Below are 23,742 nucleotides of genomic sequence, written 5' to 3'. Positions count from 1 at the left end.
GCCTAGGCAAATTTCCTGACTTGAGAAGACAGAACTTGTTCTAGAAAATGAATGCAGCTATACTTTGAGCTATATCAAAAAGAAAAAAAAAAAAAACTCTAAAGAAATTATCCCCTGAATGCATAAAGAATGTTCCAGAGTCCTGAGGTACTGATCAGCACATAAATGTAAGAAAATTACCCAACACCAGAGATAAACACCTCTGAAAGCATAGGACTCACATGTTAGATCAAGAATGGTATAAATGGGTTGGGGATTTAGCTCAGTGGTAGAGCGCTTGCCTAGCAAGCTCAAGGCCCTGGGTTCGGTCCTCAGCTCCAGGTAAAAAAGAAAGAAAGAAAAAAAAGAATGGTATAAATGGTATTTGTTCCCATAATCATACTGGAAATTACAAAATTCAAGCAAGAAGCCAGGTGTGGTTGAACAGACCTTTAACCCCAGCATTCATGAGACGGAAGTAAATGGATCTTTTTTGAGTTTGAGGCTAGCCTGGTCAACAAGTGAGTTCCAGAACAGCCAGAGAGCTCCACCATTGAGACTCTGTCTAAAAGTAAAAACAAATAGATGAATGGATGACTACATGAATAGACAGATGTCAGAGAGAAACAGAGAGATGATACAGAGAGAGCAGATAGATAGCAAAAGATAGCTGTTACAGACAGATAAATATAGAGATATGACAGAAGGCAAGAAGTAATTTTTAAGACTTCAGAGACTGAAACTTGCAAATGCTAGGTAACCACTTTCCCACTTAACTACATCCTCAGTCAAAATTACACTAATTCATGAGACTTCAATAACTCAAAAGAATCTTTCCTCAGAAGAAGACAAAAATTAACCCCAAACTAAGCACTTCATCAGTCTTTTATGATTTGTTTCTTAACATTTTCAAACTATTTCCAAGAAAATAACTATGCTAAAAATAAAGTATATACATAAAAACAATATATGAACAATATATAGGGCAGCCAACAAGGTACAACTTACAATGTCAGGCATCGAATGTATGGAACACAGAGAAGGAAGGAATGAAAACTTTTGAGAATCATCTATTACAACTGACTCAGGATACAAATGTGAGAATTAAGCAAAGAATGCTAAATGCCCAAAGGAAAAGTAGACAAGTCAGGGAAATGGTCCCAGTGGATAAAGTCCTTGCTAAGCAAGCATGAGGTCCTGAATTTGGATCCCAGCACACATAAAAATAAAAAGCAAGAAGAAAGAGTAGCACCTATTTGTAACCCTAGCAACAGCAGAGGGGAGACAGGCAGACTAGGGACTCAGTAGCCAGAAAGTGTAGCCTGAACACCAAGTTCCAGGTTCAACAAGAGACCCAGTCTCAAACAACGAGTGAAAAGCAATTTTTTAAAAAGGCACCCAACATCTTCCTCTGGTCTCAATACCTACCTGCATGCTTGTCCAGTTACACACACACACACACACACACACACACACACAGAGAGAGAGAGAGAGAGAGAGAGAGAGAGAGAGAGAGAGAGACAGAGAGACAGAGAGAGAGAGACAGAGAGAGAGACAGAGACAGAGAGACAGAGACAGAGAGAGACAGAGACAGAGAGAGAGAGATTAGAAGAAAGTGGATAGATCCTGACACTCAATTACAAAATATCCACAATATCTATCTGGTCTGATATATCTGACATCAATTATACCACCAAAATTTCTGGCTTCAATCAACCAGTCCTTGGTTTCTTTTCTCCCAGGACACTTAAATTACTTTACTTCTGGATAGTCAGGGAGGCATTTTAGCATTCTTCTCGTCTCCTTGTCAAATGACCTACACTAAAGCTCTTTCTTTTTGCAAACACCTATTATATCATTGACACTGAACTTCATACCATAGTATAGTAAAAATTATAGCACATAAACTAGCAAAGGAAATACACAGTTAACAACAACAACATCATTCAGAGGAAAAGGCAACCAAGAACAAACATGACAACTTGAAAACAAGAAAACAGACTTAAATTAGTCTTTAGCTCCAAATGTTCTTTTTTTTTTTTTTTTTTTTTTTGGTTCTTTTTTTCGGAGCTGGGGACCGAACCCAGGGCCTTGCGCTTCCTAGGTAAGTGCTCTACCACTGAGCTAAATCCCCAGCCCCCAAATGTTCTTAAGTATAAGACCCAGGTACCACCACCAGAGGTTTATATTGAATAAAAAAGCAAGAGCCAATGAAAGAAGCTTCTTCGTGTGTTTATTTATTTTTCTATGTGTATGTGGGGGTGGGGGTGGGGCGCATGTGCCATGTATAGAAGTCAGAGGACAACTTTCAGCTTTCAGGAGATGTTTTCCTCCTTGTACCATGTGGAATTAAACTCAGGTCTTCAGGCTTGCGGGCTTTGACACTTGCTCAGAAATGAATGGAATAGAAAAGTATTAAAAATGTAAGGGTTACATATGTAACTTGATAACATAGTTTTTTCGAAGATTTCATTGAGCCCCTAAATACAAAAAGTCTTCTAAGTTGGAAGAGCAGGTCACCACTACAAACAACTCCGACGAACACTAGACCCTTTCCAAATGAACAAGGAACAAGACTGACAGAAGTATATTCTAAAACCAAAAGAAGCTAGGCAACAGTGGTTCAGGTGTGGGCACGCCTTTAATCCTCATTCTCCCGAGTCACAGGCAGGCAGATCTCTGAGTTCAAGGCCAGCCTGGTCTTCAGAGCATTATGTAATGGTCAGTGTGTAATGGCCTCTGAGGAGTTCCAGGACAGCTAAGCTACACTGAGAAACCCTCTCCCAAAAAATATAAAATACAATACAATCAAAACAAAAAGCTTATTAGCAGAGCAGCACAGAGTTGAGGAGGGGTGGCTCAGTAGTAATGTGTCTGCTGTGCAAGTCCAAGACCTGAGGACTCACATAAGGAGCTAAGCATAGTGGTGCATGCCTGTAACTCCAACAGGGGAGGAGACAACAGAGCTCTGAGGCTTACTAGCCAGAGGTCAGAGAACAACTTGTGTAATTGGTTCCCTCCTCCTACCATATTGAACCCGTGTGATGGTCTGTATATGCTCCATCCAGGGAGTGGCACTATTAGAAGATGTGGCCCTGTTGGAGTAGGTGTGTCACTGTGGGTGTGGACTATAAGACCCTCATTCTAGCTGCCTAGAAGCCAGTATTCTGCTAGCAGCCTTCAGATGAAGATGTAGAACTCTCAGCTCCTCCTGCACCGTGCCTGCCTGGATGTCGCCATGCTCCTGCCTTGATGATAATGGACTGAATCTCTGAATCTGTAAGCCAGCCCAATTAAATGTTGTTCGTTTTAAAACTTGCTTTGGTGATGGTGTCTGTTCACAGCAGTAAAACCCTAAGACAACCTAGAACTTGGTGTTTAGGCTAGACTTTCTGGCTACATAGCCCCTAGTCTGCCTGTCTCCCCTCTGCTATTGCCGGGGTTACAAATGGGTGCTACACTATCTTGATTTTTATGTGAGCTTTAGGTGCAGTGAGACTCTCTCTCAAAAAACAAAAGTGGAGGGCCAGCAAGATGCCTCAGCAAGTAAAGGTGGCTCCTGTCCTTCCTGACCACCTGAAGTTTAACCCCTAAGTCCCCTGATGGAAGGAGAGAACCAATTCCCTCAAGTTGTTCTCTGACCTACACACACACATACATACATAAGCAAAATTTTAATAAGAAGAATGTGGAGAGTGATAAAAGCACTATTAACTTCTAACTTCAATATGCAAGAAACACACACATGCATGTACATATGTATACCCGCACATGTGCAAATGCCCACTGACAAGTATAACACAAACACAAACAAAAGCCAGAATAGACCAATTATTAATCTATGTAGAGATAGTGTTTATATGAACTGTGCAAAGATATGCCTCCATCCTTCCTTGTTTGCCTAAGGCATCTCCAGATTGATTAAAATAAAAAGCTGATGGACTATAGCAGAGGCAGGAAGTAGGAGGTAGGACATCAGGCAGAAAGAGAGGAATTCTGGGATAAAATAGTCAGGCACTTAAAATTCACCATCTGGAGGCAGAGGACGCTGGAAACTGAGGAAAGGTAATCAGTCATGTAGCAGGACATAGAATAATAATATAAATGTGATAACTGTGTGAAGCTAGTCGGGGAAAAATCTAGATTAAGACCTAGAAATTTATAAATTTATAAATAAATAAAAAGCCTCCAAGTCATTATAATTGGATACTGGGGCACAGGTGGAAAAGCTGCCAGTTACAAATGGCCCCAATCAGCTAGGGTCAGTGGCTTTGAAGTTGTCCTGGAAGAAATTTTAAGAGAACGATGCCTATTCCCCAGAAAAGAGGTGGGTGAGTTTTTGTCGTTCAATGGGAATCGATATCATTGTTTGGGGGAGCTGGTTACAAATTGTCACGGGGAAACAAAATAAGGAGGTTAGATTCAGAGATTTATTTCTCTTTTTCTTTTCTCTATCCTTCTCTCTTATCTAATGTTAGGTGAAGAGTGGAGAGAAGAGATAGAAAGAAAAGGATGGGAATATAAGAATGATAGGGTAAAAAGGTAGATTACTCACCCTCCTTTTAGACTAAAGAACTTCAACAAACCAAATATTTATGTATATATTTATTTTACATAATATAATACTTTATGCCTACATACACATACAAATATATTTATATGTGTATTTTACATATTTACATATTTGTGTACTTTATTTATATATTGTTTATATGTAAAAATTTACATATGTGGGGGGGTGCGCATGTTTTAACTGTACCTATGCAACTCCTTTAAAAATGTCATGTGAAGTTCTAGTCCTTGAAAACTGCTATTGCAAACTGTTGAGGATAGTAAAGACAGTTAAGAAATTCAAGTTAGTAGTCAGTCAAACTTGTGACGGTCATGTGACTAGCTTAATTACATAAATAAGCTTTATTAAGCTTCCTGTAGTTATTTCAAAATTGAACAGATAATGGATAGCAACATTGGACTACACCAGATGTAATAGATAATGTAATAGAGATTAGATGTAATAGAGATCGATGATCTTCAAAATCCTCAATACATGGCATTTAGAGATGTTTCATTACTGTAAGGTTTTCATGGCAGTGAGACAGGCCTGCTCCTGCCAGCACCCCCACTCGACTTCAGAGAAGACGACAGAGCTAGAAGAACCTCCTTATGGAGCTTGCTTCAGATGTGGCAAACTAGCCACTGGACAAGAACCTGCCCCTGCCTCAACTGCTGACAGCATGCTGTCCAAAACGGACAAACAGGACACAGGGAAGTCAACTGCTGAGCTTTGCCAAGACAAGGTAGGCAGTCATTCACAATTCCTGCTTCACAAAAAAAAAAAAAAAAAGCCTGTCAGATATTCTGGGTCAGAAGGCTGAAGATGATGCTCCCAGGACACAGAGGAACCTTGGGAGACTGTCCAGGTAGCCAGCAACCTTTGTCATTTCTATAGTTTTGGAAGCTGCTTGCTCTGTACTTCCTGTTTACTCTGGTAATAGTTATCCTTCTCAGATCTCAATGGGGTTAAAGACTAGATAGTTATAGTTTCACAATTAAACGTAAGTTGTTTAGGATTCAAGATAACAATTTAAGGTCTAAGAAGATATTTATAGGTTAATAAATTCAAATTATGATAGAAAGTGAATTAGGTACAGAACTTTGAATTCACCAAGATAGGATAGATAATATTTTCTCCAAGGTTACCAAATATATATGGTCTGGACATTGTGAATATAATTCTTACCTGATGATTTTCATAACTGTTCTTATTGTATATAGTTTACTGATGTTAGAGAAAGAGCCTTTTATTGGACTAAAAGAGGGAAATGTAGGATAATGTTTATATCACTATGTGAAGCTCCTCAATGACCTATAGCAAAGGCAGGAAGTAGAAGGTGGGACATCCAGCAGCTAGCAAGGAAATCTGAGATAAAATAGTCAGGCACTTAAGGTTTGCCATACAGACTCAGAAGAAGTCGGACATATAAAACTGAGGAGAGGTACCAGCCATGTAGCAGGACATAGAATGGAATAAACCAGATAGTTGAGTTACAAATAGTTTTAAAGTATTATAATGATAAAAGAAAACATAATTACAACTAAGAGGACTTCCAATTTGTTGCTATACTTCAGATGCCACAAAGTCCTCTACCCACTGAAAGCAGAAATCACATCTACACTACTTCTGGTAAATTAGTAATAGAAAAGGGCAATGAATACAAAAAAAGAAGTAGAGTTTTCTTCAGCTCTTCTTCCTCCAACTTCTTACATCATGAAAGGTATTTTGCTCCTTGTGTGAATTGGTAACTTCACAATTAGATGACTATTCCATTAAAAAAAAAATTCCAAGTTCATAAGGGAAGAAACTTTACAAGTAATCCATGCAAATATATACAGACATACATTAATTTAAGAGATTAGCTCTACCAGGAGTGGCAGTGCATGCCTTTAAATCTAGCACTCAAAAGGCAGAGGCAGGCAGAGCTAGCCCAGTCTACACAGTAAGCTCAGGATAGCCAGGTATACAATGTGACTCTATTTTGAAAAAACAAAAAAAAAAAAAAATCATTCTAATACTTTCTACCAATAACCATATTGTATTAACTATTTTGCTAAAATGCCAGTATGTGTAAATAGGATATAAATGGGAAAGTAAAGTCATTTTTATTATTAAGTTTGTACTGAAAGATTATTACTTGAAGAAGTACAAACTGAGGATAAATAGAGCTGTTACGTCATAAAATCAAACACTGCACCACAGCCTCACATATGTGCCCTGCTTGTGTTGCCTTGTGAATGAGTTCCATTCATTGTGGAATTAAAACTCGCACTGGGGGTTGGGGATTTAGCTCAGTGGTAGAGCGCTTGCCTAGCATGCGCAAGGCCCTGAGTTCGGTCCCCAGCTCCAGAAAAAAAAAAAAAACTCACACTGGGCTTCTTCAAGGATAGGAATGTGAAAAGTTCAGTAAAGATAGATAATAGAGAGAGCCCCACCAGCACAAAGAAAGGCAGAAAGATTGGCATGTAGGTAGATATCATACTGAGACAGGCAAGACAACGATACCTTACAGAATAAGGCATGATGTGACAAAGGCCCTAGACTCTGATGGTAACAGACAATGGGAAACACCAAGTAGACACAAAACAAAAGAACAAACCTTGATACCAAAGAAGGCAGCAAAGGGAAAAGGACACTATGCAATATTAATTTCTCTGATTTTCCCAGGGCACAGGACAACAAAGACCAAAAGCCACAAAGTCATGCAACAACAGTTCATTAAAAAGAAAGATACCCAGGGGCTGGGGATTTAGCTCAGTGGTAGAGCGCTTACCTAGGAAGCGCAAGGCCCTGGGTTCGGTCCCCAGCTCCGAAAAAAAAAAAAAAAAAAAGAACCAAAAAAAAAAAAAAAAAAAAAATCAAAAAGAAAGATACCCAATGACACTAATGAACTAGTGACAAATTAATTTCTGTGCCTCAAGATAGGGATTTCCTACAGCACCATCCAAAAGAAGGTAGGCTAGATGTTTAGTCAAAGGACATGCACCACCATCACCTTCAACAGGTTAACCCAGAAAAAGAGGAGCCCTGGCTAAGCTTGTAGAAGGTCCCAGGACCAATGGTAATAACATGATGACATCTGCCATCAGTGGAAAAGCAACATCTCAGGTACAAAATGCACAGCTTGATGGAAAAGCAACACTGCCAAGCTGGAAAGGGGGAAAGGCTATACAGAACCCATGACTAGACTGCTATCACTGCTGAGTTTTCTGTGTGAAAGTAAAAATATCTATGAAAATCAAAGATTAAAAAAATAGTATATGTTGTGGGCCAGGATGGAAAGAAAGTAACTCATACATTGAGAAGACTGTAAATTTTTTGAAATAAACTGACAATATTAACTAGAGTAGTATCTATAACAGCTCCCCCTAAATGCAGTGGAATACAAAATAACTGTCTTAAAAACATGGGAGTGTGATGCACATCTTCTATCCCAGCACTCAGGAGGCAGGGGCGGGTGAGTTCAGAGCACTGACTGCTCTTCCAGTGGACCCTGGTGATTCAAAACCATCTGTAACTCTAGTTCCAGGGGGTCCAAGGCCTCTCTTAGCATCAGGCATGCAAGTGGTCCACAGACATGTATTCAAGCAAAACACTCATATACATAAAAGAGGAAAAAAATTTTTAAAGAAAGAAAATAAAATGCACTATGTACTAATATGAGACATTGCCCAATACATGTTGAAGAAAATAATGAAGAGAAAGAGTGTTAACCAGATATTCACCACTTAAGAACTCCACTTAAGCTCTGTCACAAAGCAAACTACCTAAATATATCAACAAAATAACCCGACATGCTCATCCACTCTTGCTAGATCTTTTAAGTATATAACTGCGGTCAAATGAAAATGAGAGAAAACCCTGATTGAGAAATAGATGAACATAAGGACCTCGACCTTTTTTTTATCTTTATCCACTCTTTTATTTTATAGCCAACAGTTACTGCTTTTGACATTTTAAAGGTGGGGAAAACTACCCTAAACCCTCTGAAAACAGCTGCTATGAATCTGATAATCAATGCCATCTCCTGAATAATAAAGCAATGTAATCATAGGGCATCTTTTCAGATACTATCAGCCCAATTAACACTTAGGAAGCCATCTACTGAATGCATCTATGCTGGCCTCTAGGGTGCTCCCCACTTTTTTAAAGGACCTTAAAGTCTGGGAGAAAGTAAGCAAAGTGGATATATACATTTTTTCATAATATATATTAAAAATAGTCAAAATACAACAAAATTAAAGGAATGTGTAAAATCACAGTTCTGTTTAGTACCCCATCATAGCCTAAAACCAGCCAGTCAGAATTTATTCTACATTTTTCATCACACTGTTTTGCTTGCTTTCTTTTGTCTTGTTTTTAAGTTCACCCACCCATCAACCATTTATGACAACAATTACACTTACTCTATCGTGACTCTTGTACATGTGGAAAGCATATGTACTTCAACTGCCAGCGCCACAGATACAAATGTTATATCATTATACAGTGTTTTTCTTTTCAAGATTTTTTTCTATTTTTTTTTTACTTTAGGTGTATGCATTTTGCCTGTATGTATATGCATACCACATGTATGCAACACCCCCTCCCCAGACTAGAGGAGGATGCTGGATCCCCTGGAACTAGAGTGACAGTGGCTGTAAGCCATAATGTGGGTGCTGGGAACTGAACCCAGGTTCGCAGCATGAGCTATAATTACTCTTAAGCACTGAGCCATCTCCCCAGCACAGTCAGTTATTACAACTATAAAAACATTCCCATGTCCTTTGTGCTATCATCTCACAAATAAATTCTCAATTATTCTTTCTGTTTCCTGTGTCTGCTAATTCTACTATTACACTGACAACAGCAATGTTACCAAAACAAAAATAGAAGAAGCCAGCACTTGCCTTTATCCCAGCATTCAGGAGGCAAAGGCAGGAAGCACTCTGTAAGTTCAAGGCCAAGTTTGTCTATAGAGTATTTTCTTAGGACAGCTAGTTAAAGGTAAGTAGAAAGATCCCTGCCTTTAAAACAAAACAAAACCAAAAACCTGAATATTTCCCTTATTTCTATAATTGCAAATTTGTAAATGAAATGCTAATACCATTATAATAGATAATCTCTAATCACACAACATCTTACCACAACAGTCAGACACATAAAAAGGATGAAGGTACACCAAGATTTCTTTCTGTATTAAGCACACAGACACAAGGATAAAGTATAGCTCTGGGGTAGAGCATATTCCTAGGAACAAATAAGGCTGGGGTTCAATCCCCAGCACTGCAACTGATCGATACAGTAGTAAGAATACGGGGAATGGGATCTTTCTGCGATTGCCTAACCAATGGGATAGACACACTTTATGCTAATGAAAGAACAATTCCAAAATACATACATTCTCAGTTTTCAGCAACCTTTAAGGACTGTTTTCAGGGTAACGCGGGTCTGCCCACCTGGAACACAGTTATAAATTGTTGATGTCTAGCCCTAAAATAGCTTCAGGAGCTGAATTTTAGTCTGTAACTCTGGCCATCATTATCTAGCCCTCTAAAGGCAAGAGAGTAGGTATTCAGCCCAAAATTATTTCATCTAAGCCATTAAGTTGTAAAAATCTCAGACTAATCACATGGCTCCAATACTGTCCCCCTGTTCAGTCTTGTCCATGACCCTGGACACACAGGCAAGAGCTCTGTTTCTCCAAGACAACAATTAATCAGTAAATATTAAGTCAATCCAAATGTAACTGCTACCATGGGGAAAATTACTTCCCTGAAATCTCATGGACCGATCTACTGCATGGATGCCCTAAATCTGTGTTTGTATTCTCAACAAATAAATGAATGAATAAATAAATAAATAAACTTAGTAGAAGGTGGGCATAACGACTCACACCTGTAATCCCAGCATTTGGGGGAATGAGGCAGGAAGAAGACTGTGAATTCACAGCCAGCTGGGGTTAGACATTAAGACCCTGTCTCAAAAAAGAAGCAGAGGCAGAGGAGGAGGTCCCCAACATGGTGGCTCATACCTGTAACTACAACACTTGAAAGTCAGAAGCAAGAGGGTTACTCAAAGTTCAAAACCAGCATGGTCTACATAACAAATTTCAGGAACCTATCTCAAACAAAAGAAAAACCTTAGTAACATTATTTCCACTTCCACAATGATGCATCATAATTTTAAAATGCCAGATTTGCACTTCATCCAGAAAAACCTGATAGTTATCACTTTGTTCCAAATTTCAGAGAAGGCCCAACATTATTTCTTTCATTATTAGTTCCCCTGAATGCTAACCTAGAACAAGAAGTAAAAATGTCTCAGTATATGCAAGAGACTGCGCTAAGTCATCCATGACTTGACATCCCTCTTTTCAAAGGGGATGGCTCAACATGAAGAGCTTGCCACATAAGCTCAACTACCTCAATTTGGTCTCCAGAGCCCTCATAGTAGTGTGAGGAGAGAGCTGACACAACAAACTTGTCCCCTGACCTACACACACACACACACACACACACACACACACACACACACACCCCATATACACACAATAATAAAAATATGTTTTTCAATTGGAGGTTTTCTTTTTATTTTTTTATTGGATATTTTTTATTTACATTTCAAATGCTGTTCCCTTTCCAGGATTCCTGCCCATAACATAAGCCCTCTATCCCATCCCCCTCCCCAACCACTCCCCCCTTTCCACCTCCCAGCCCTGACATTCCCCTGCACTGGGAGGGTCCAGCCTTGGCAGGACCAAGGGTTTCACGTCCCTCAACTGGAGGTTTTAAAATGGCATTTAAAATCAAAAAGACAAAACAATACTGAAGAGAAAAACCAATAAGAACAGAATTGATTCAGGCTGGAGAGATGGATCAGTGGTTAAGAGCACTGACTGCTCTTCCAGAGGTCCTGAGTTCAATTCCCAGCAACCACATGGTGGCTCACAACCATCTGTAATGGGGATCTCATGTCCTCTTCTGGTGCATCTGAAGACAGCTACAGTGTACTCATATAAATAGAATAAACAAATCTTTAAAAAAAAGAAACTGGAAGAGCACATTCTTAGTATGCCCAACACCCCAGGTAAACACCCAACACCCCCTAAACGCCCCAAAACAAGTTAAAGAATGCAGTTTAACACAAGCAGTAGGGAAGTGGCTAAGAGGTCAGCAATTATAGCATGCCTAGCTTACCATCTGGGTGATCTTTATCAAGTTTTAAAAATCTATGCTGTTTTCCTCTCCAATGGGAAAGTATCTCAAAAGTTAAAGATTATATGAGTTAAATTATGTAAAGTAGTTAAAATTTGACCACTTCCACCAAACAGAAAAAAATCTAAAGTTTTATTAACACTATTAAGGAAGTTACTGGGAAACAGCCATTCCATACAGTAATTATTACAAGCCTTAGGAAGGACAATTTTTACACTTTTGTAAATTTACCCCAGTGATATTCTTTACAGGTGAGAGAAGAGTGGCACACCAGGTTTTTATTTTGTTCTAGGAATCTTCGTGCCCATAAAATGACAGCATTAATTAAATCAAGGGCAGCAAACTCATGGAACATTGTATAGTCATGTTTACACTATAGAATCAGGAACTGATTTACTGATAAGAGCCGACATCAGAGTGAAGATGTACAACAATGTTACCTTTGGTGTGAGAGGACATAGCTGGAGGAAACATTCATTGTTGCCTGGTTTGGACTAAGAGAAACTGAAAGCAGTGAGAAGGAACTGGAAGATCAGAGACCAGAAAGGAGGAATTTTTTTTTACTGTAGATTATTTGGGCTTCACTAATATATAAATATTAAAATGCTAAAAGTAAAGCAAAAAAAATTCTAATTGCTAGCCCTGATTATTATCATTTGCAAGGTCTTGCTAACTCCTGAATCCTTTTTCTTAATCCATCTGCTCAGACACCTCTTCTCCAGCCTCTAACTCCTATTTAAGGTTTGTAGTGTGAGTGGATTAAGGCATAGGTGGCATGGCACACCAGGTGCACCGCACACACCAATGCGTTCGTCAAAAGATGCATGTGTCTGTCAAGTGTCTCCTTTTAGACGGATGTTCTCATACTAATGAATAAGGCGCCCTTAACTAGATAAAACCCAGCACTTGATTCCTATTTCGCTCAGTGATTTTCTCCCTCTTCTGGTGTAAGGGGTATTCTATATCTGATTGCTCAGGAGCCCAGTTCTCGGTCACTCCAGCGTATCAAATACTCCACTGACAGCTCAACAGTCCTTTTTTATGCAAGCCCCTCCCCTTCCCTCCTCCCTCAACTCCATTAGCTCCAGAGCTCGGTCCCTCACACAGACAGGCACACAGACAGTTCAGACGCCCCCCCCCCCGCCCGCAAAGGATCCTAACCTGCAGTTATAAGACCCTCTCCCTGGCCCTCATCATCCTATGACCCAACTGACCCGACTGAGAAGCCAAATCACTCTCTCCCAGTCAATCTAATTCCCTTCTAAGGCTCTTCTCCAGAACCAGGCAGGCAGCTTTGTACACCCTTTCGCAACAAGTACACAACTGACAGCTCCACACCAGATTCCTCCAAGTGTCCGCTCCTCCTCCCTGCCTCTCGCCTCAAACACTAAATGAACCACCCTTTTCCCCATCACTCGCCCACCCTGACCTCCTCGAAAATTCCCAGCCTGGTTCCCCGCACATGCTCTCCTCTCCTCCCCACCCCCTTCCCACCAGTGACAGCTCAGTCACCTCCAACCCCTTGTGGCTGCGCTCTCTCCCAAGCTTCCCCGGACAGATGCGGGTCGGCTCCCAGATCTCCCCCTAGAGCTCCCCGGACCCCACAAGACCACACCGCCCGGGTCGCCTCTCCAGGGCTCCACTCACCCACTCTCCCGCATTACGTTGCTGTCCCCGCAGTCGCAGGCGCCTCCGGCCTGGCTGCGGAACATGTTGAAGTCGTGTCCAGTGTGGTCGCCCTGGTGGAAGCACTCCGCGCACAGCGACATGCAGGGGGAGATGCCGCACGTCCGGCAGCGGTAGGCCACGAAGTTGGCCGTCCAGACCAGGCCGCAGAGCGCCGCGGGGTCGTAGGCCCGCACGGCCGCGCAGAACTCATCGTAGCCGCCGCCGCCGGCCAGAAGGCACTTACACCACTCCAGGGCATCCTCCTCGGCCTCGCCTGGGCTGCCGCCGCCCGCCGCCTCCTCGCCGCCCGCAGCCCGGGCCAGCGGCCGCTCTGCGTTCAGCACCCGCTCCAGCAGCGCCTGCAGCTCCTCGGCGCCCGCACGGTTATCCGGCCGGCTGAGAGCGGCCTTCAGGTGCGCGGCGGTAGCCGCCTTGTCTAAGGTCGGCCCCTGCGCGGACACCTCCGGCTGGGGTGGCTGCGGGCCCCCGACGGCCGCCGCGGCCGCCGCCGCCATGATGAGAGCTCAGAATTTGGAGAGTCCAGGGCCCCCGGCTCCTCCCGGGAGGGTGGGGGAATTGACTGCTGCGATGGCTCGCCCGCCCAACTCTCGCGATACCGGGCGCCGCAGAGCACTTCTGCGCGGTCCCCGCCCCTGCTCACGCCCTCCGGCCGAGCCCCGCCCCTCGTCGGGCTCCCCGGTCATCGCCTCCACCGAGCCCGGGTACTGCTCCTGTGATCCCTCTCTACCTGTTGGCTCCCAACTTTCAAAACTGACAACTCCTTACACAAGAACTCAGCGCCAAGGCAACCTTTAATAAAAGCGGCTTTTCTGCAGTCGGGATGTAGTCTATGAGAGAAGAATAAATAAATAAAAAGAAAAAATACAATAAAAATGCAGGGTTTTTTCCCTTTATTTGCCTAGAACGTAGGGATTATACACATCTACCAGACGTACTTTAGGTATCTGTATCTGGTCTTCAGATGTTGATTGCTGTCATCAGAACCTTAATTACTACCAGATTCCTGCTGCTATTAAAGCTGCCTCCTATTTCCCTCAGTCGGTTCTCCTCATACTACTTCCAGGTGAATCTCCTAAAATAAATTCTTTTAAAAGGTAAGGTATTTCCTTTTTTGTCTTGATTTACTTTGGTTGGTTTGGCTCTTGGTGACAAGATTTCTGTGTAGAACTCTTTCTGTAAACCAGGCTGGCCTGGATCTCACAGAGACCCACTTGTCTCTGCCCACCACTGCCCACATAAAAAGTAAGGGGTTTTTTGTTTTGTTTTGTTTTGTTTTTCGTCCTTTTAAAAATTACATTCAATTTATTCGTTTGAGTAGAAGTCCTCTGGTACACATGTAGTCAGAGAACACCTTGTAAGAGCTGGTTCTCTCTCCTTTATCATGTGGTTTCCTCAGGATTGAACTCAAGTCATCAGGCTTTACTTGCTGAACCATGTCCTTAGCCCTGTTAGCCTCTGACCCCAAACTCTTAGTGGAGAGAACTACCAAGCTCCTAAAATTATCTCTTCAAAACCCATCAACATCTCTGTTTCTGACCGTCCAGAGCAAAGAGAGACAGACACAAAGACAGAGACCCATTCACTGTCCCATGAGAGTGTTGGGTGAGTTTGCTTCTCTTATGTGTTTTAGGACCAGACTGGTCTCAAGCATTCTGTGTAGGCTAGGATGGCCTGGATCTCCTAGTCCCAGTGCTGGAATTATTGTACCATGCCTGGTTCATAGGGTCAGGGGTTGAACTAGAGCACCGTACATTCCAGGGCAAGCACTATACCACCTGAGCTTCATCCCCAGGGTTGAGTTAAGAGCACCAACTGCTCTTCCAGATGACCCAGGTTTGATTCATAGCACCCAGATAGCAGCTCACAACTGTCTTTAACTCCAATTTCAGGGAACCCAAGGCCCTCTTCTGGTCGCTGCATGTAAGTGGTGCACAGGAATACACCAATGCAGGCAAAACACCCATACATAAAAAACCTACTTAGGGCTGGAGAGATGGCTCAGTGATTAGGAGCACTGACTGTTCTTCCAGAGGTCCTGAGTTCAAATCTCAGCAACCACATGGTGGCTCACAACCATCTGTAATAAGATCTGACGCCCTCTTCTGGTGTGTCTGAAGATAGCTACAGTATACTTTATATATAATAAATAAATCTTTAAAAATTATTTTAAAAATTAAAAGATTCTGATTTATTCAATAACTGTCTTGAGCAGTAAATTCTCATTCCTTTTCCTGGGGCTTTGTTGGTTAGAATGGTTGTTTGTTCTGAAATACTTTGTAACTCGGGCTACCTTCAACTCAGAGCCTCCTGCCTTAGAACCAGGTTTATTCCACCACTGCGGCTGGTAAAGCTGGTTCTTGAGGGCAAAAGACCCAGTCTTCCTTCTCACGGCTTGTAACACTCAAATACCTGTCTGATTATTGCTAACTGGGAATTATTACGGTGGACAACATTCCTTGAGTTTCTAGTATGTGCCAGCTCTTTAATGTTTATTTCTTTTAGCCTGCTCTATCAGCCTGGTAAGTAAGTGCTAGCAGAGGAAACAACCATCAAGTAGCTCACATGCCCCAGAGCACAGCAGGCAGCACATCCGTGTTCCTCCAGGACTAGCCTCAGATATCCCAGGGAGCCACTGATAGCAACCTGGCAGACATTCGCTGAGCTAATTTGCTGTATAAATAAGGCAATGTAGAAATCTTTGGGGCCTCAATAGAAGCCAATGTAGAAGCTTTTCTGGGAATATTTTTAAGGGATGGGGGGACTGGGCCATACAATAATATTAAATAATGATATTAATAATAAAACAACCACAAGATTCTGAGAACTACACTTGTACCTTCGAAATGTCTCAAAAACCAGTGTGCAGAGGCATTAATGTAGGCCAAACCCTAAATGCACAGTCATGCTTTTTCCCAAAAATATTCTAAAAGCATGAGCTGAGAAACTTACTAAAAATGCTCTTGTTTCAATATTCAGCAAACGAGAGACCTGCAGAAAGTACAGCTGCGAAGTCTTAAAGGACTCGGTCTTTTCCAAAGGGGATTGGGGGGGATGAACCCCCATCCATGGTGGCAACTGATATAACCAACGACTGAGAAGAAAAGGCAGGAAGGTCAGAAGTTTGAGATCATCCTCAGCTGTATAGGGACTTCAAGGACATTCTGAGCTATCTGAAACCTTGGCCCAAAATCAAATTAAAAGATTAAAACCAGAGCCCACTGGTGGCACAGAACTTTAATCCCAGCACTGGGGATGCAGAGACAGCTGAATCTCTGAGTTCTAGGCCAGCCAGGTCTACAGAAACCCTGTCCTGAAAAACTAAAAATAAATAAATAATAAAAGATAAAAACCAGTTGTAATGGTGTATACATATATAGTCCCCAATGCTCCAGACACTTGGGTCTCAGGAGTTTGAAGCTACCCTGGACAACAGAGCAACACCCCAAGAAACAAACAAACAAACAAACAAACAAGCAAAAAAAAAAGTAAGACAGTGTGATGGTCTGTATATGCTCAACCCAGGGAGTGGCACTATTAGAGGGTGCAGTCCTGTTGGAGTAGGTGTGTCACTGTAGGTATAGACTTTAAGACCCTCATCCTAGCTGCCTGGAAGCCAGTATTCTGCTAGCAGCCTTCAGATGAAGATGTAGAACTCTCAGTTTTTCCTGCACCATGCCTGCCTGGATGCAGCCAGGCTCCTGCCTTGATGATAATGCACTGAACCTCTGAACCTGTAAGCCAGCCCCAATTAAATGTCCTTGTAAGAGTTGCCTTGGTCATGGTGTCTGTTCACACAGTAAAACCGTAACTAAGACAGGGAAGGACAAGGTAGGGAAGTGAGGAAGGCTATGGACTCATCTCACGCTTTCCTCTCTACAGATGCAGACACCCACATCTGACAGTGGCTGTAATTGCTGTGCTGTGCAGCCGAGAAAGGAATCAGACCTCTTCTCTAAGTCATTAATGTTAAAAGAGAAAACTGACAGAGTAACTTTTATGACTATAGCCAAAGAGATTAACATTTACTAATAAGAGAATATACTGGAGCCAGGTGTGCCCGTAATCTCAGCACTTGGTTTTTGTTTATCGTTGGTGTGTTTTGAAATTTTTTTGTGTTGTTTTTCCTGTTTTGAGACAAGGTTGTAGCTGGCCTGAAACTCACAGAGACGAGCCTGCCTTTGCCTCTATAGGATTTGGGATCAGAAGTGTGTACCACCACACCAGGCTTCATCCCAGCATTTGGGAGTAGACACAGAAAGGCCAGGACTTAAAAATCATCCGCTCCTGGGGTTGGGGATTTAGCTCAGTGGTAGAGCGCTTACCTAGGAAGCACAAGGCCCTGGGTTCGGTCCCCAGCTCCGAAAAAAAGAACCACAAAAAAAAAAAAAATCATCTGCTCCTACATAATCAAGCCCAGCCTGGGCTACACAATAACCTGCCTCACCAAATTTTTTTTTTCTAGAAAAATGAAGGACAGGAGAAGAGCTGGGGCTTTGTTTGTTTGTTTGTTTAGGCTATTTTTTAAACATTTATTATGAGTACACTGTAGCTGTCTTCAGACACACCAGAAGAGGGCATCGGATCCCATTACAGATGGTTGTGAGCCACCATGTGGTTGCTGGGAATTGAACTCAGGACTCTGGAAGAGCAGTTGGTGCTCTTAACCCCTAAGCCATCTCTCCAGTCCGAGAGGAGCTGTTTTAAAGGCTATGAAATGAGTATAAGTTTGGCATGGTAGACAGGTAAAATAGCAATGACCTGTGCATGTTAAGTCTTAATGTGTATCAGAGTAACTTGCCCTGAGGTGGGCCCAATAGCTGCCACTTGATTTGGTGACTGTGCTATGCACAGAGAAGGGAGGTGACCTGTATTTGAGGACAAACAGAAACTGAGGCTCACTTCTGACCTGTGAATAGTGTTGTGACGTCCTCCATGACTATTTCCTTGCCCTTTGATGAGAGAGGGACACTGGCTGCTAGCTGAGATGGTCACTTCTTCCTAGGAGTCCTAAGTGGACCTGGCAAACAAGAGACCCTTCTGCTCTGTGGTGAAGTTGTAGAAAGTTCAGCACAGAGCTGGGGTTAAGAGAAACCCAAGTGCAGGGTCTGTCTTGGAGACAGGGGGACTGATGTCCCGAGGGCACAGGGACAGGTGCTTACAAACAGTTCTTCTTCCTCCACTGTGTGGATGCTTGAGTGTAATTCCCTTTCTAGGCTTAAAATGGGTTTTTCCTCCTCTTGCAATAGAGAGAGCTCCAGTAGATGCAAATATTCTGTTAAGGGCCTCTTTATTAATTTTGGAAAGAACTGTGTTTACCTCTATTATAACTTTTATCTTTTCTGTGTGATTTTATTTTTATTTGAGAGGCAGCATGTAATATCACCAGGGTGAACCGTGGCTCAGCATGCTTGAGGCCCAGGATCCTAGAATATTTTGAAAATAAAGGAAATAAAGAAATAAAATAAAGAATAGGATAAGAATATTTTGCACTGGGAATCACAGTTCATGTTTGTAATCTCAGCATTTAGGACACTGAGGCAAGAAGATCACAATTTCTAGGCCAGCCTAGGCTACATAGACCCTATCTCAGAAAGAGGATGAGAAACAGACACCATCCCCCTTCACCCCATCCCCGGCAAGCCAGGTGCAGTAATGTCCAACTGATTGTTTCTCAAAGACCTAAAAAGAGATGGGGGCTGGAGGGGGGAGGCTGGTGAGCTATCTCGGAGGTTCAGAACACTTGTCACTCTTCCAGAGGACTCAGGTTCAGTTCCCAGCACTAACACAGTTTACAAACCCCTGGAACTTGGTTTCCAAGAGTTCTGATGCCCTCGTCTGGCCTGTATGTGCACTGCATGCATATGATGTGCAAAAAAAAAAAAAAAAAAGCAGAGTAACAGTAACTCTAACAGCCTAGACTGGAAGCCATGGAAGAGAACTCTTAAAAATTGTGATAAGGTTCGGTCCCCAGCTCCAAAAAAAAAAAAAAAAAGAACCAAAAAAAAATTGTGATAAGGATGCTAAATTGTAACTCTCCACAACTGATGGCTTCTAGTGGGGTTGCAGGTGAGGAAGGAGGACTCTTTTTTTCTTTAAGGGGCTGGCCAATGGGAGTTTCACCATGCTCCAGTGAGTAAATGGGCAACATAATTCCTCTTCTCTTAGCCTTCACCTCCCAACCTCCTGCTCCTTATTTTCTTCTAGGGAAAGGTCACAGGGGTGGAGAGGCAGACCTGGGAGGACTATAAAGTGAGTGTGATCAGGGTGCATGATATGAACTTACCAAATAATCAATAAAAAAATAATCTTTGAGTCATTTCAAGTTTCAAGAAACTATGAATAATATAGTTGCCAATGTTTGGTGTAAAAGTAAGTTTTAATTTCTCTTAGGCACAGGGCTGTATGATAAACTGGTGGGGATGTTTTGGGTTTTTTTTTTAACATTTATCTACTTATTATGTATGTTCTGCCTGAATGTATGCCAGAAGAGAGCACCAGACCTCATTACAGATGGTTGCGAGCCACCATGTGGTTGCTGGGAATTGAACTCAGGACCTCTGGAAGAACAGTCAGTGCTCTTAACTGCTGAGACATCTCTCCAGCCCCTCAAGCTCATTTAATAACCAAAAAATAATGTTGAATTTCTGTTCATCTTGCCTTCCCTTTCTGTGATGGAATTACAGTGACGAGCAGCCATCCTCAGCTCTAAATCTGTGTGTTTTAGTTCATGTTATTGGTTATTACATTGAATGGCTCTCTCATTTTGACATCACAACCAGTATAGATAAGAAAGCTGGTAAATACTCAGCCTCCTATACATGTACTGCTATGTCCCTGCAGCTGAAGAGGAAGGTGCGACATGTTAACGTTCTTCTTGTTGCTGTTCTCCTGCTGAGGAGACATTGATGATAAATGTTAGGACTTTGTAGAAATGTATGAGTGTGTGGAGACTCCTGAAGAACTTGGGAAAGCATCAGTGTGGATGAGCAGGGCAAAGGTCCTCGGTTTTCCTCCCAGTGGAGACACTATTTCTACACAGCAGTTAAAAGAATTATGCATCGCTTTTAACTAATGATTGTGAAATGCTTTACTGGTGATATACAAGGCCGGGACACATTTTAATTATGTTCAGATCATTTCCAACACTAGGTAACGGATTGAAAGAGGTCTGGCTGTCTCGTGCATTGCTCTTTCGTACTGCTGTAAATTCTTAGCTGTTCTCCAGCTGGGGTTTCTAATTGATTGTGCCACATAACCAGAATCCTGGAAGGATTGTCCACGATGATCTCTTCCTTTCAAGATTCATATTTTTGTATACAAATTGTATAACCTAAGGTGATGGTTCCCAGAAACCAGGGGTGGAAGGAGGGACATTGGCATTCGTGAAGAACTCTGTGGCCACCATCACGTAGAATACAGTGCTCCTGACAGGGAGCTTGTAGACTTCTAGAAGCATGCTATCCATGGCAATTATCTAAACTGATAAAAAAAGGATGCTGTCACCACCACCGTGACTTCAGATCTTCAAGTCGGAAGGCTTAGTTTGGGTTTTTTTTTTAACTTAAGCATTTATTTATTTTGGGTCTCATTATGTAGCACAGGTCATCCTCACCTGGAACTCAAGAAATCATCAGCTCCAGCATCCCTAATAGATCTGACCAGGAAAATGATGATTGTTAGGGGATGATCACAGGGTAGATTTCCTCCATGAGGGTCCTGACTTCTAGCACTAGCTCACTAGATGAACAATGAAATATATTTTAATATAGAACTTCAGTTTCTTTAAAACTAAGACACATAATTATTTTTCCAGAACCTAATACACTAGCTTTGCAAGTTCCAAATGTTCACTATATAAATATTTAGTAACAAATTCTTTCTTTTTTAAAAGATTTTTTTATTTATTATATATTATATATATATATATTGTTATATATAAGTACACTGTAGCTGTCTTCAGACACACCAGAAGAGGACATCAGATCTCATTACAGATGGTTGTGAGCCACCAGGTGGTTTCTGGGATTTGAACTCAGGGCTTCTGGAAGAACAGTCAGTGCTCTTAACCACTGAGTCATCTGTCCAGCCCCTAGTAACAAATTCTTTCTTTTTTAAGTTGTATTTATTATGTATACAGCTTTCTTCCTGCATATGTGGCAGCAGGCCAAAAGAGGGCACCTGATCTCATGGTTGTGAGCTACTATGCCGTTGCTGGGAATTGAACTCAGGACTCTGGAAGAGCAGTCAGTGCTCCTAACCACTGAGCCATCTCTTCAGGTGATAAACTGACATTTCATAAGAAAAGGCCAGGCATGGGGCACATCCCTACAACACCAGCATTATAAGAGATGGAAGCAGGAGAATAGATAGTTCAAAGTCAACCTGGGCTAAGGAGTGAGACAACAAAGGATCAAAAAAGTAGCAAAGGGATAGAAGTATTCTACTTTCTACAGCCACACAGTAGATTCCCAGCTTTCCAGGAAACATTTTGATTATTTTTTTTCTTTGTTTGTTCTTTGGTTTGGGGTTTTGTTGTTTTGTTTTGTTTTTTATTGTTTTTTTTTCTTGAGATAAGTCCTTACGTAAGTCCTCCCTGATTTTGAGTCCCATGCATAGCCAAGGTACCCCAAGCTGCATCCACTGCTGTGGGTACACTGTTGCTGTCTTCAGACAGCAGAAGAGGGCAACTGGTGCCCATCTTTACAGATGACTGTGAGCCACCATGTAGTTGTGGGATTTGAACTCAGAACCTCTGGAAGAGCAGTCAGTGCTCTTAACCTCTAAGCCATCTCTCCAGCACAACAAATTCTTTTTTTTTTTTTTTTTGGTTCTTTTTTTTTTTCGGAGCTGGGGACCGAACCCAGGGCCTTGCGCTTCCTAGGTAAGCGCTCTACCACTGAGCTAAATCCCCAGCCCCAACAAATTCTTAAAGTAAGGTTAGCAGACCTTAGTCAAACCCCAGGGTACTTTCAAGAAGTCTACAAAAATTAACATTATTTTCATAAAAATACTTAAACATGCTTTTTTTTTTTTAGAAATCCTTTTTGGCATTTATCTCTTTAAGTTTTAGATACTCTAAAGAGATGCTATCGGTCGCTCTTGAAATTTTCAAATGTTTGGTGTTTTGGCTTCTCCAAGTCCATGGTGAACTGTGTAGAGGGAGGAATCATATATCTAAAGTAGATGATGCAATTGCAGAGACTGCTGAGTATTTAAGAGCACTGGCTGCTCTCCCCAAGGACTCAGGTTCAATTCCCAGCAGCCACACAGCAGCTCACAACTCCAGTTCCAGGGAATCTAATGCTTTCTTCTGACCTTTGCAGGCACCAGGCATGCAAGTGGCACAGAGACATCCATGGGGGCAAAACACCTACACACATAAAAATTAACATTTTTTAAAAAGTGGATGCTAGCTACCGTTGAAACTATTTATTCCACAGAAGTAAGCATACATTTTACTAATCGGTCAGCTACAGGGTGGGAGTGATGGCTAACATTTGTAATCTCAGCATGTAGGAAGCAGAGGCAGGGGGTTGTCATAAATCTGAGGCCAGCTTGACCTACATAGATAGTTCCAGGCTAGTCAGAGCTACATAGCAAGACCCCCTTCTTAACAACGAGGACAAAGTGTCTGCCCTTAAGGCTTGATCTCTTTTATTAATGCTCTGTATAGCTCAAATGATCTTGCTGTTCCTACTCCATATGGTTTTTTTAAGTTTTGACCAATGAAAATTTTCTGGACTAGGGGGTGGGTTGGAGAGGAAAGGCAGCCACTGACAAGCCTAAGGTCCCGAGTTCAAGCCCCAGACCCAACAAGGTGGAAAAAGAGAACTGACTCCTGACCTCTACACAGTGCACATGTATGTAGAGGTCAGCACTCCTATATGTATACGTTCACTAAATAAATATGTTTTGAAAAGAAAAACCAGCAATCTGTATAATTAACTCCTGACAAATATAATGTACATTTTATTCATTTTATTGTCAATAATCCACCAGCCATTTTTCTCCCTTTGCTTTACTATGGTCACCCATTATTCTGGCCCCGTTCTCAGCATTATAACCTATTGAGGTTAATTTATGGGCCCATGTCACTTTTAACCCATTTTTACATTTTAATAAAGGATGAACCGCACCATGTTCGTGGTGCTGAGGACTAACCCCAGAATCCCGTGTATGTTGAACAAGTGCTGTGCTTCTGAGCTGCACCTCAGCCCCCTATATATAATTTTATGACTGCATATGAATCTACAATGATCTAGAAGATGTTTCATTTGGTTTGTAAAATAGGGAAAGGTTATCTGGGCAGTGGTGGCACATGTC

General features: G+C 41.9%; 1 protein-coding gene across 8 annotated transcripts in view; it reads right to left on the bottom strand.

Annotated features, from left to right (window-relative positions):
- The window catches only part of Ubr3 (ubiquitin protein ligase E3 component n-recognin 3), a 156,967-nt gene extending 142,734 nt beyond the window's left edge, over positions 1-14,233 (bottom strand). For all 8 annotated transcript variants that reach the window (XR_005501856.2, XR_005501857.1, NM_001134550.3 and 5 more), the window contains exon 1: positions 13,378-14,233. Coding sequence is in view for 6 of the 8 variants with exons in the window: in NM_001134550.3 (NP_001128022.2) it covers positions 13,378-13,913 (536 nt within the window). In the remaining 2 variants the exon portion in view is untranslated. The remainder of the gene's footprint in view (positions 1-13,377) is intronic.
- Between the last annotated feature and the right edge of the window lie 9,509 nt (positions 14,234-23,742).

This window comes from Rattus norvegicus, chromosome 3, assembly GCF_036323735.1.
Source record: "Rattus norvegicus strain BN/NHsdMcwi chromosome 3, GRCr8, whole genome shotgun sequence".
Classification (NCBI taxonomy): domain Eukaryota; kingdom Metazoa; phylum Chordata; class Mammalia; order Rodentia; family Muridae; genus Rattus; species Rattus norvegicus.
The sequence above is the reverse complement of the archived record's forward strand: the minus strand, read 5'-3'. Positions and strand labels throughout refer to the sequence as shown.